The 12699-nt window shown below is 53.0% G+C and overlaps 1 protein-coding gene across 1 annotated transcript in view; it reads right to left on the bottom strand.

The window, feature by feature from the left end:
• Positions 1-4716: 4716 nt before the first annotated feature.
• PCSK6 (proprotein convertase subtilisin/kexin type 6) overlaps positions 4717-12699 on the bottom strand; it is a gene marked incomplete at its 5' end in the record, with an annotated part of 14408 nt that continues 6425 nt past the window's right edge. Inside the window, 8 exons of the mRNA XM_010161601.1 lie at positions 4717-4814; positions 5238-5350; positions 6400-6529; positions 7789-7880; positions 9158-9245; positions 9683-9879; positions 10456-10558; positions 11150-11329. Coding sequence (XP_010159903.1) covers positions 4717-4814; positions 5238-5350; positions 6400-6529; positions 7789-7880; positions 9158-9245; positions 9683-9879; positions 10456-10558; positions 11150-11329 — 1001 coding nt within the window. The remainder of the gene's footprint in view (positions 4815-5237; positions 5351-6399; positions 6530-7788; positions 7881-9157; positions 9246-9682; positions 9880-10455; positions 10559-11149; positions 11330-12699) is intronic.

The following is a 12699-nucleotide window of genomic DNA, read 5'->3' as shown; positions in this document are numbered from 1 at the left end:
CCCGAGTCCCCCCAGAGCAGGCTGGGCTGACTGCAGCCCCGCTGACGCGGGCAGCCATTCCGATGGCTTGGTTTTGTTTTGGTACCCTAAAGCAGCACAAAGATGTCATCAGGGGTTCCCTCTCGGCTTCTGGTGTTTCCAAGGACAAAGTGTGCAGAAATCCAGGCAGAGCAGGCTGGAAACCTGCTCGCAGGGATGGCTGACAGCAAGCAGGCCTTGGCTGCAAAGTCCCAGGCTTTCCTGGGGACAGAGTTGGCTGCTGAGCACTTAGTCCCCGCGGGACGGTGACTGTTGCTGCTCCCCTGCTGTTACACAGCCAGGGCACCTCCCTGCGACCGTTACAGCTCCTGGTGCCTTCCATCCTCCACCCAAGGCTTTGCCTCTGGGTTGCCCATAAACACCTTCCCCTTGCAGCGTGTGAGGCAGTTGCTCTGGCCCTTCCATGTGCATTCCTGGTCTCAGAGAAGCTGTGATGGGCTGGGAAACGCCACAGGCTGCGGCACCATATTCACCCTTTGCCTGTGAGATAAAATGCACTTCCAAGTGTCACTGCCCTTCCACCTACCTGCTTTAGGAATTGGAGGGACAGCAAGGAAGATCTGGGGGTAGCCGGAGGGGAGCAGAGACAGCTCGCTAGGTCCGAGGCCGGCGTGCTGCCCGGCATCAGTGTTGGGCTGCTGCAGCCAAGGCCCTTGGCGCACTGACAGGGCTCGGCTGGCAGCGGTAGGGCCTTGCAGGTGGGCAAGCCACGGGGTGGATGACAGACACTGGAAGTGGCACGTGAAGGGAAGCAGCTGCCCACCCTCAGGTCCCAAATCCTGCCAAATGTCACCAAGCCACCCCTTCTGTGTCCCTGGAGAAATACGTCCCAGACCTCAAGTCCCCCTGAGTGAGATGAGGCAGAATGATTTCTGGATCCACTGCTATCGAGGGAAGGATTTTTTTCATGAGCTGTGACATTTCTGTGAACCCAGAGGATGTGATAATAGGTTAAATGCTGCAGCCACGTTTGGCACCGCACAGTGATGGCTCATACTTTTCTTTTGGGAGCATCTAGCAGCATCACCCTGAGAGTGACGCCTGGCTCGTTCCCCAGGATTACAGCATCAGAGCTGGCTCTGTGCTGGCTGGTGATCCCTGAGGAGGTGTCAGCTGGGGTCAGGCAGCTCCTGTGCTCCCTACTTAAAAGATAACCTCACCAAAGCTGTATACGAAAGCATGTAGTCAGGGGTTTTTATAACATCTGCATTTTTTTTAAAGCTGTTAGGAGAGAGCAAGAAAAAGCGAGAGAGGGAGCAGTCATAAGCAGAAATGAAGAATTTGGTGTATGTGACTCAGGAATCATGCAGTGGTAAAAACAAGTCTTTAGTCATTCCAGGCAGTCATTAAAAGGAGACCCTCTGCAGCCTCCTGGAAAGCAGGTCCTGCCTCTGACAAGGCCAGATAAAATGTGGACCTTTCTCCCTTAGCTGTATGCCCCAGCCCTATAGCACTACTAGAATTGTAATTGAGAGCAGGCAGATTCTTGGACTCAGATGCTGTACACGAGTTCTTAAAAGCCCTTGCTTTGTAATGGAAAGTCACAGCAATGATTTTTAAGATGTGTGTTCCCCACCTGCCAACTACGAAATGGCAGACGGCCGTGAATGCACCTCACAGCCAAAGAGCAAGCACGGAGTCAGGCTACACTAAGGAGATTTTCCAGAAAACAGCTATTACAGATTTGGCTTTGGTGCCAAGAGACAATAGAGAAACAGGCTTTAATAAATTGCCTAAATATGAATTTATCTTGAAGACACAGCCACTTTGATCCTTTGAACATACCAGTGTCAGAGAGACTTTAATAGCTCCAAGCAAGTATTGCAATAGCTTGGATAAATAATCTGAATTTTATTACTTTCCAAGAATGATCTCTAAGGGAGTTGCTGCCCTGGGAAATGCTGGAAGCTGATGTTGCTGCACAAACTCGACGTGTAGAATTTGTTTTTTTTCCCTGGCAGGCCGGAGGGCAGCAGAAAGCAGGATAAAGCTGGGACTGCTGGGGATTGGTCATCTTAAATTGCATTGCTTCACCCAGTGTGTATTTTAAGTCATGCCAAGGATGTAAGGGTAAACATCTTTTTTTTTTTTTTTTTTAGCATTTCAGTACATCTAAATATACCAGTGAGCAGTATTTAGAGGCAGGCTGCTGTGAGCCGGAGAACTGAAAGGCAGAGCTGACGCCGAACTCCTGATTCACAGCTCCCGGTTTTTGACTGTGTGACACAGAACAGAAATGAAAGTTTGTTATTTTACAACTGGAGGGGCAGAAGCCTGGAGAATTTCACCCCACTTCTGACCTCTGGCTTGGCCCCAAACCGAAAGGGGAATCCTGGAGCAACAGAAGGAATCACATTTTGTGTTAAATCATCTGATTAATTCACATTCATCATCTGATAAAACTGAAGACCTCTAAGATGCAGGAGCCCACAGCAGCACAGCCCGGAGAAAGCTCTTCCTGGTGGGACAGCTCAGTTCTGTTCCGCTCCTCCACACTTAAAAAGCTCAGTTCCAGATACCCAGGCACTACCCTGGGCACCTGGCCCATGGTTAAACATTGCAAAACCAACACAACAAACAAAGGGCTCCACAGCTCCCTCCGCTCCGACACACCAGCAGCTCCTCTCCTTCCCAGGCAGCCGAAGGGGGACGGTGGCCCTGTGGTTCCTGGCTGCTGCAAACTGCAGTGGGGCACTGGGGGCCGCAGGATGCTCCGTGAGTGGGTGGGAAAGGGGAGCAAGCCCTCCTGCCAGCTCATCCAGCATCCCCAACTGGGAGTACACCCAGCTGTGCCTGAGCACAGCCCCAAACCCCAGCCAGCCTGCCCTGGGTGCACCAGAGATGCCAGCCCAGCCTGGCACGGGGCAGGTAGTCAGGATATGAGTTTCCTCTGAAGGTAAAAGACCTTTATAAGAACAAAAGTGCAGGTTTTGCAGACAGAGCCCATCAGTTCCTGAGCTGTTTCTCCCTCTGATCAGGATCTCTGGCCAGGACAGCTGCTTTATCCAGTAAAATAAAGACGCACGGTGCATCGCTGCCTCTGGTTGGGATGGCGGATGTAGGAATTTGGAAAAAGCACAGATTCATTTGTCAGGGGAGATCAATAGTTTATTAACTTAAAGGTCAGTTCACCAAAGCTCCATCTTTCCTCGGGTTTGGTCCAGGCAGGTGAGGACGGGCAATGGTGTGGCTCTCCCCTCTTCACCTGGCTGAGGTAAGCTCTAGCAGGCAAGCCCAGGCAGGGCGCGTGTCGTTGCAACCAAAACCAAGCAGGGATTATCCCAGCTCCAAGAGGAACGAGTGACAATTTGTACTGTGAATTTCATTGGCAAAAGGTTTTAACTCGTTAAAACTATTAACAATGAAAATCAGAACATGCAGCATAGGAGAGAGTGTTTACATACGTCTGGTGCAAAGAGCGGCTCTGCAAGGTCAGAGAGGAGAAAAGGAGGATGTAAGACAGAAAAAGATTCCCCACTCCCATATAAAAAACAGTCTACAGAGAAAAAACAAGGATTGTATAAGTTATTTTTTAAAAATCTGTAAAACAACATAGCCAAGGATATTTTAAACACAATTACATAAACACCACGTGACTTTCTATTAAGAGACAGCATGAAAAGGTTTGTTTCGGGGAAAGGTTTTGTAGAGTTAAGTTTCCTGGATGGATCCCTGGAACGTCTCTTTTGGAAACACATGCCCAAGAAAAATCACTGCTGTGAACAGGAGGATTTTGTGAGAGAGGGGGATATACCCAGCGAAACGGGAAGGATGATAACACAAAATGCCAGAAGAGAATAACTGGGACACCATCTCTCTAGAGGAAGGATCTAGCTCATTCCAGAAATTAATTAATCAGCAACTTTCCAGGGGGGAAATACATTTCATGGTAAGGCTGTGACCCCACAGGCTGGTCTGTGGGGATGAACCCCCCTGAGTCCGTAAGACTCCCTTAGGTGCACGGGTTTTGCCCGCCTGCAGCTGCCTGCAGAGCAAAGCCCTGCCAGGCTCACGGGGCTGATGTGCCCGCAAAGCCTCGTGGATCAGCTCTCGCTTTGGTCCTCAACTCTCCAGTGATTCCCACGGCCAGAGAGAAACAGCTACCGACCGAATCCGAACAGGAGTGCCGGAGCAGGCATTAGGGCACCGCTCCGGGAACCACCTAATTCATCGTTTGACGTATGTACAGAGCATGGTTCTGGCCGTTTGCAATGCAGGTTTACGTCAGCCGTCACCTAGCAGAAAAGGGTACCAAAAACTGAGCCAGAAACGGCTCTTTCTTCGCAGATGTGTGAAGTCCTGCATCCTTTGCAGCAAGGGCTCCTGCCAGCCCCTCGGAGCGGGCAGATCAGTAGGATTTCTGCAAAGAACCAAGCTTGGGTACATGGATCATGCATCGGTCCCTGCTCACGAGGAGTGTTTGAGAGTGTTAATATCACCGCTTGTCTGCTGCTGCTTTTCAGGACTTGATCATTCAGGGTACGATCCAATCTCTGCTTAACACATTGCTATAGAAACGCGCTGACAGTGATATTAAAGCTATCAAACTTACGAGCGAACGCTTGACAGCACCATGTAAACTCTCCCAAAGCTGAAAAAATAAACTTTTGTCCTAAACATTTGGCAAAACTGAGCTGGCAGTTGGTGGAAGTCCTGGATGGATGCAGCCGCTGAACTTTACCCGGCCATAAGACACGTCTGACAGCAGAACTGCACAAACAGCTTCTTTTCACAGAGCTTGTTTGATTTCACCATCTCACAGAAAGTCTTGTCAGCTGGGAGCCCGAAGCAGGAACAAGAGAAAATGAGAGCAGATTAACATTTTAAGTAAACAAACATTGCACGTAACAGGCGGTGCAACTCGTTCCAGTGTTGGAGGAGAGAATTGAAAAGGAGTCCCTTTTTAAGGGCATCTTTCACAGGGTTTTAATGAAGGAATAAAGCAGCTTTGCAGTGAGTGGGAGAATTAGCCCCAAGACTAAACTATAATGAAATACAAACGCTTGGATGCATTTGAGCAACAGGCAGATATCTGCCAGGTAAGCCGCCTGCCCACCGCAGCCGGAGCCCAGCTTGCTGCAGCCGTGCCCCAGCAAGCCCAGACGCTGCATTGCTTTCACCTTTCTGCTCCAAAAGGAACCCCCAAAACCCCTAATTTTTGCTACTACGGTGCCAGTGGTTCTGACACAACTGCTTACCGTTGGTGCAGGTTTCATTTGTTACACAGGAGCCGCCGAGGAGGCTGAAACCTTCTTTACACTTGAGGCAGTTTCCACTGGAGCCCTCGCAGGCTGAGCAGTGGTCATCGCACCTGGGGACAGAGACCCCACCGTCATCTGAACTGGCACTGACACCGCGGCCACCCGAAACAGGCCGTCGGTCAGGTACCGTGTCTGCTAGCACTGCGACATCCAGGCTGAACCGGAGGATGTGGAAAACAGGGAATCTGAAGCTTGAAAAGTTATTGAAGCCCTGGGAAAAATGAGCTTGGTGGTGCCAGCTCAATGCCCAGGGACAGCTAGTGATGTCCCAAAGGTGCTTGCCTGTTGGGAAGGCTCAGTGGGACATGCACCTCTTCCCAGCAATCCCAGTTAGAAAAAGGGCTATGAGGAGAATCTGTGCTGCTCCAACCATTTGCTCAGGGAATAAGAGTCCATCAGCTGTGCCTCCCGTCTGGGAATGGCGGCTTGCAAAGCCCATACCCAAAATCCCTGGGAAGGGATGCTGGATCCCTGCTCTCCCTGCCGGATAGCCAGTGTGGGTGAGCAAAACCCTGGGCGGGCAGGCACTGTGCTGCATGTTCCCAAGTCACCTTTAATCCTTTCATGTTCGTTTTAATGAGGCTGAATCCACACCCACTCCCCACTTAAAGCACAGAGTGCCAGCGAGTGGGAGCAAATTGCTGCCTCCCGGCATCTCCCCGTCTCCTGCACGCAGCCCCCGTGCTGGGCCAGAGAGCGGGCGAACGCTCCTCCAACACAGCCGTGGGGCGAATGGAGCAGGTTTTGATGGAAAGCTGGAATATTTGCCTAAACATCACCATTCCTCCTTCCTCCCACACCTCCTCCAAAGAGCCTGGGGCCGGGGCTGAGACGCTTCCACCGTAGCCCTAAGACACCTTGGCTGGCTGGCTGCGGCGGGGGAGCATGCAGCTTTGCTGCTCTTAAATCTATAGGGCAGGGGTGTGTGGGGTCCAGCCCCACAGCTTCCCTGGCTCCCTCATCCCTATTTTAATTTCCCGAGTAAACAGCTCCAGCTGCAAGCTGTTTTCAGAGTTATTTATGGGGTTTTTTATCATTGCTGCCAGCACTCCCCATCAGTCCCGCCGTTGCTCCAGTCATGATCGGGGTGGTTCCATACCTCTTGCAGACTTTGTTGGGCAGCCCGTGGCTGTTGGCAGGGTAGAAACCCTCACGGCAGGCGGGGACGCAGCGCCAGTGGGGTGCGGAGGCCCCAGGGGTGCAAGGGGCACAGTCCTCCTCACCCGGCCCTGTAGGGAGAGGGAAAAGGGTAGGTGACGTGGGCGGTTTCAGAGACGGGAGCCACATTGCACCAGCACGGCCACAGCCCCATAGGAGACGGAGGCCCCAGCTCGGCTCTGCCCAGGATTGAACAGCCACCATGGTCCTGCTGCTTGGCTCCCACTCCAAAAAACTCAGCTTCCATCCCCCCAAAAAAACAGCTTCCATCCCAAAAACCCAGCCAAGACCTGGTCTCCTGCCCCACAAGGTCTCACTGTGGAAGAGCGCACCAAAATCCCCTCCGGTGCATCAGCCACCCCTCCCAAGCGTGCACTGGTTTAGCTTTCCCGCTCTACACAGAGTAAAATGTGGAAAAGAAGAGATGCTAAATTGGGCTGTGGAGGAGCTGGAGGAGGGAAGGACTCGGGAGAGGAGCTGGGAGAGCAGAGGGCCCCACTCCGATGCTGGTGTGTTGCGGCCGGACGGCAAACCGTGGTGATGGAGGTGGTATTATTAGAGGCCTTCCACGTGTCGGGCTTGAGAAATGGTTATGCAGGAAAAGGAGACGAGGAAAAGCTTGAAAAATAATTGTGGTGAAGTACATTTACACTGACTGGAATAAGAATTAGAAGGGAAGTAATTTTCTTAAGGGATTAAGAGCCTGTTCCCTTCCACGCTTGCCAACAAGATCAATAAATATTTTGGATTTAGTCTTAGGAAATTGCCCATGTATGATAGATGAGATTCACACCACTGAACATGAATTGTCTGGAGATCATATTATCATCAGATCTATGATGATTTCGAGGGCAGACGCAAACATTAACAATGGAAAATAATTGGACTTTCAAAAAGCGAAAAAGGCAGGATTTAAAGGGAACGCTGCGCGACTTTGGGCAGCAGAGGGAAGCCGGCAGCGGCCAGCCCGGCCCCGTGGGGCGGCTGGGATAACACGCCTCGGCTACCTGACATTTTTATACTCTGCAAAGCCATCTTCCATCACTCCGAGAGGGTTTTATGGCCTCCCCCGCAACCTTATTAAACTGAAGCACCTGGTTTCAGAGGGATTGGGAAATAAAGAATGGCTCTAATAAAAATGTAAAAACTCCCTAAAAACCTTTCAAATATGAAAATATTCCCAGCACTTCGTGGGATGTGCTGGAGAGCTGTGATTCCTTCTCCTCCGGCACACTCTGCCTTGGCTCGGGATGGGCGCTGTGGGCATCAGCCCTTGATTCACAAGGGTTTTGGGGTTTTGCATGGGGACGCTTCGGGACGAAGGACGTACCTGTGCTGGCGGAGCAGGTCTCACACCGCCGGGGCTCTCGGCTGAGGTACATGGCAGGCTGGCACTCCGGCACGCAGCTCTCTCCTGCCAGGCTGCCGGGAAAGCAGTGAGGACATTTGCACCCGGAGCTCCAGGCTCTGGGGACTGGACACATCCCCATCCCCGCATCCCCCAGTGCCCTACAGCCGCCTCAACCCACAGCGCAGGAGGCGTTGGAAAGCCAGCCAACACTTCAGGAGAAATTAAAGTCCTGCCTGGACCAAAGGGAAGGCTGCAGGTTCCTTAATCAAGTATCCAGGAGGAAATAAAATCATTTTTTCCCTGCAGGCAGCCAGCCAGGCTCTCCCAAAGACCTTTTGCACCATGAGGTTCCCCAGAATGAAAGGAAATTGGTTCAGTGCCCTGTCTGGGCCGGTGCTGCTTCACCACAGCAGGGATGATTTGAAGCCCTGGCTTAAAAGGATATTGGACAATAAAAAGCAAGCGCCGTGCGGATTATGTCTGACAAGTGCTTCCACTTTTCCTTTTCTGGGGGAGTAGATAATCTTTTGGCAGCAGCAATTTCCTTGTCTGAGAAAGCCCTGCTGCTACACCGTAGCTCTGGCCCGTTTACAGCCTCTGAGCAAAGCAAAATGCTATGGGTTCATACTTCCATGTGAGTCTGGGGATTGAAAACAGCTTCTCCCCTGTGCCGGTGATGCTCGCCAGCATGGCTGGGCTCTGCATCCCACAGAGGCCATGGGGCCAGCTGCAAGGGCACCCGGCGCTCCTCACAGAGTCGGGAACTGCGATCCTATACTAGCCCCACTCAACAGGTACATCGGATAAAATGTTCCTGCAGGGATGACGCAGAGGGAAGGGTTTCTGCACTTGCAAGGAGCAGGAAGCATTTTCAGCCTGCCTGGAGCAGCTCAGCCTGGTACCGGCTCTGCTGGGTGAGGAAAAGCCAGTGCCCCATTTGGCTGGGATGGCTCTGATGGAGCCGCCTGAGACTCGTGAGGAAACAAGCGCTTTGCAACGTGTGGAGGAAATTGCTTTTTTCCCCCCATTTGAGATGCTGTGACAGCAGGAGCTGCTCTGGTTGCAGGTCACCAAATTTAGATGAGCGCTTCTGAGCCCACAGCACTGACCCACCACCCTGGCAAGCACTGGAGAAAAGGAAGTTTAATTTAAATCATGCTTTTCAGCTACGAAAGGGACATGAAGCAACACCTTTCAATTCCCAGCTCCACACCACAGCTGTAGTACCACGGAAGCAGCATCTTGGGTCTTTAACTAATTCACCCCCTAATTTCCCATCAGTTTTCCTAAATGTAAACCACAGGTACCAACGCTGCAGGTATAAACTCCTCCCGTGCTGCTGTCTTACCTGAATCCATCTTTGCATGCAGTACATTTGTCTGCTTCACCGACACATTTTTTACAGCTTTGATGACATTTCAGACAGCGTTTCTGACCTTTCAAAAAACAAAGCGAGGCAGGGAGAATAAAATCCAGATGGTGATTTGTAAGCGGCAGTCAGAGCTGCACAACCCCAGTGCACCCCAGCGCCAGCTCCCTGGGGAGGAGAGGCACGTCCCCCACGCTGGCAGGTCGCTGCTATTGCAGATGACCTTATCCGTCATTGCTTGCTAAGAAGAAATATGCTTTGCATGCAGCTAGGAGTATTAATTACAGTCTTCTAATTAATTGCTGAGTTGAGCGCCTCTGCTTTGCACCACCCTCTGAACATCCAGACGTTTTCCTTCTCCCTTCACTGCGCAAAGCGGGTGGAGGGGGGGAAATTCAAAGCCAACACTCAAAAAACAAGGTGTTTTCTCCACCCGTAGCACTCAAAATAGAAGCAAACATGCATATCATCATGCCACAGCTTGCAAGTGATAAGCATCCTTACGTTCCTCGGCGTAAAACCCAGGCGGACACAGCACCATGCAGGTGCCCATCTCTTGGTGATGGTAGAGGCTCCTCTTGCACGCTGTGCACTGGGTCGGTCCCCTCCCGATGCAGCGCTCGCAGCCCTTGTGGCACCGGCGGCACCTCCGGCCACCTTTGTCGCCGAAAAACCCCGCGGGACATGAGCTTACGCACACCCTGGAGAAGGAACCGACAGCACCTGGGCTTTGGTGCCAACACCCGGCCTCCTCCTGGCAGCCTGGCACCTGCCTCTGTCCCCTCACCCGCAGCGTTCGGGGCATCCCCCAGCCTTGATGGTGATTTGGCTCATTTACTACTTATTTCTAAGGTTTGGGGCATCTTGAATGTTGTGGCTCTGCAGCAAAAAGCCAGGGACTCTCTTGGCCAGCGACCCCGACTATGGGTTAATTTTCCCTGTGCCAGCACAAGAGATTGAGGAGTGGAAACACCAATTCCAGAAGTGATTTGGCACTTCAGCTACCTGTCCCTCAGGCATGGACGACCCCGGCTGGTGAAGCCAACGCCTGTTCCCCACCAGGACTTGCATGGCCAAGCTCTTCCAGGGCTCCCCAGCTCTGTGTCCCACACACCATCGTACCCTAGCCCGGGGCAGGGATCCCCACATTCCTCCTCCCTCCATTTTCACTCTCAAAAGCTTCTTTCCCTGTGCAAACCAACTTCTATCACCCACACCACAGTGCAAGCCCTGGGAAAGGTGCTGCCACCACGCAGGGACCCCCCATCCCCCCTCACCTGCCCGCTTTCATGCTGCCCAGGCTGTAGTGGATGCAGTTCAAGCACTGGTCGGCATTGGGGCCGTCGCAGCCCTGGTCTCCACACTCGGGGTGGCACGGACCTGAGATGGGAGAGACCGGCTCAGCTCAGGGAGAGGAGAGGCTGAGCATGCCCCAGTCCTCGCTGCCAAGATGCTCCGAGCACACCCTCCCTGGACTAACAGACACAGGGAAGGGGCTGGGGACCCAGTGCCTGTCTTATCCTCCATCTATTATCTTACAGATCTTGTGTATCTTATCTATTGTACGGAGCTGCATGGCTCACCTTTCCTCCAGCTCATCCTCCCCGGCATGAATCCCACCCAGCCACCCTCCGGCTGAACACCCTGGCACAGGAGCAGCTTTGGAAGAGGGGCCGGACCCACTCCTCGAGGACAAGCAGGACGCCTGCCCATGCCCACGCCGTGGGGAAGGTGGGCAGAGGAGCTTTTTTTACTCCCCAGATGGCTGCACCACCAATTTGTGGTGGGAGCTCAGGGACGGGGCGTTTTGCTACCTTCTAATTTTGCCATCCTGCTGCCCCGCGCTGGCCGCAGGCACCGCTCCTCCCAGCCCGCCTTGGCTCTGGGCAGGATCAGGCCTCCTGGCTCCCCCCGTTGGCATCCTCCGGGGTACTTTGGGGAAGACGGTGTGGCGGCTCACCCAGTGCTTACCCGCATACTCCTCCTCCTCCTCCACCACCTCAACCTGGCTCTGCAGGAAGGCAGCTCTCGAGGGCTCCGTCTCCGATGCCAGCACCTCCAGCGCCCTCCCGCGGGACGGGGGGCTGCCCAGCGTGGTGTAGGGATGCTCAGCTGTCCCGTAGAAGAGGAGGCTCCACTCCTTCAGCTTCCCTGTGGGGTGGCCACAATGTCACCCATCCCGCTCCCCATCCTGCTCCTCCCTGGGGAACCTCAGCACAGCCCTGGCTTTGGGGGAAGAGGAGGAGGATGGACTGGACCATCGGGGCTTCACCACTTGCACGGCAAAGTGGAAGCAAACAATGAACACCCAGAAACGTTCACGAGCCCCTGAGCTCCCAGCCTATGTGAACTCAGCCGTTTGAGGCGTTTACAAGGGATTTTTTATGCTACAACTCATCTGACGAACTGCAGCATCACCATACCCTTCACACCCGACGTACGGAGAGAACCAGTAACTTTAGAAGCTCCGTAATTATTTCTGTCACGTGCCGGGGTCCTCCCCGACCCATTCCACTTTGGGGAGGGGGTCCAGAACACACTCCTGCTTCTTTCCAGCACTGTTTTTCTTTCAATTCCCCATCAACGCGAGTCACTTCATGCCTGAGGCATGTTCAGCTTTAACTACTAATCCTTGCTTTTCCAGGAAGGGCTTAAAATTTCCAACACCCAAATCCCTTGGCTCTCCCAGCCCTTCCGGACATACTTGGAAAGGACTGAGAGGACCCACCTGCTCAAGACAGAGCAGAGCCTGTGAAGGGGCGAGCTCAGGTGGCATCAGCCGGGGAAGAGCTCAGCCACACGCCTCTGCCAAAGGAATTAAATCGACTTTAAATCTAACGTGTCACACATGAGGAAAGCCCAGGCTGCGTGAGGCTGATGCTGGGGATGCCAGCAACAGGACACCCATAGTATTTAATTGGTATTAAATTAACCAATTCAATTGGATTAATTTAATGGTATTAAATTAACATTTAATACCCATTTCTGCTGCAGGCCGGGAGCATCTTCCCTCTTTTTTCCTCGTGCTCTGCCCTCTCTGCTTCAAACCTGGTGCAGCCCCTTTGAAGGGGGTGACAATGCGCTCATTTTCCTTTTGTTTTGCAAAGGTGGGTAAAGCCGAGCCCCGATGCCTTCGAGGGGCTCAAAAACACCCCCAGCAAACTGTAAACACGGGGAGGGAAAAGCAGCTCCGTGGGTGCTTTGCTGCTGCTCTCCAAGTTCAAAAGATTTCGGGAGAAGGCAGCAAACAGAAACACCTCCTGCACAATGAAACCCCACGTGCGCCTCCCGCCAGAAAGTCGCGTGGGAGAGGTTTTTAATACACTCCTGGCTTCCAATCAATGATTGTGTGGATTTTAACCCCCCCACAACGCACGCCAGCCCCAGGCAGGATGCTTCGCGCCCTGCTGTCCCCAGCCGGCGAGGCGGCTGCCCCTTCCCAGTGGGGCTGGATCCTGCCAACCCGGTTCCTTTGCCAGGAAGGGGTCAGGGACCAGGCAGCCAAGCCGGGGAGGGGGGGA

The sequence above is a fragment of the Eurypyga helias genome, unplaced genomic scaffold, assembly GCF_000690775.1.
Source record: "Eurypyga helias isolate BGI_N326 unplaced genomic scaffold, ASM69077v1 scaffold20851, whole genome shotgun sequence".
In the NCBI taxonomy this organism is placed as follows: Eukaryota; Metazoa; Chordata; class Aves; order Eurypygiformes; family Eurypygidae; genus Eurypyga; species Eurypyga helias.
The sequence above is the reverse complement of the archived record's forward strand: the minus strand, read 5'-3'. Positions and strand labels throughout refer to the sequence as shown.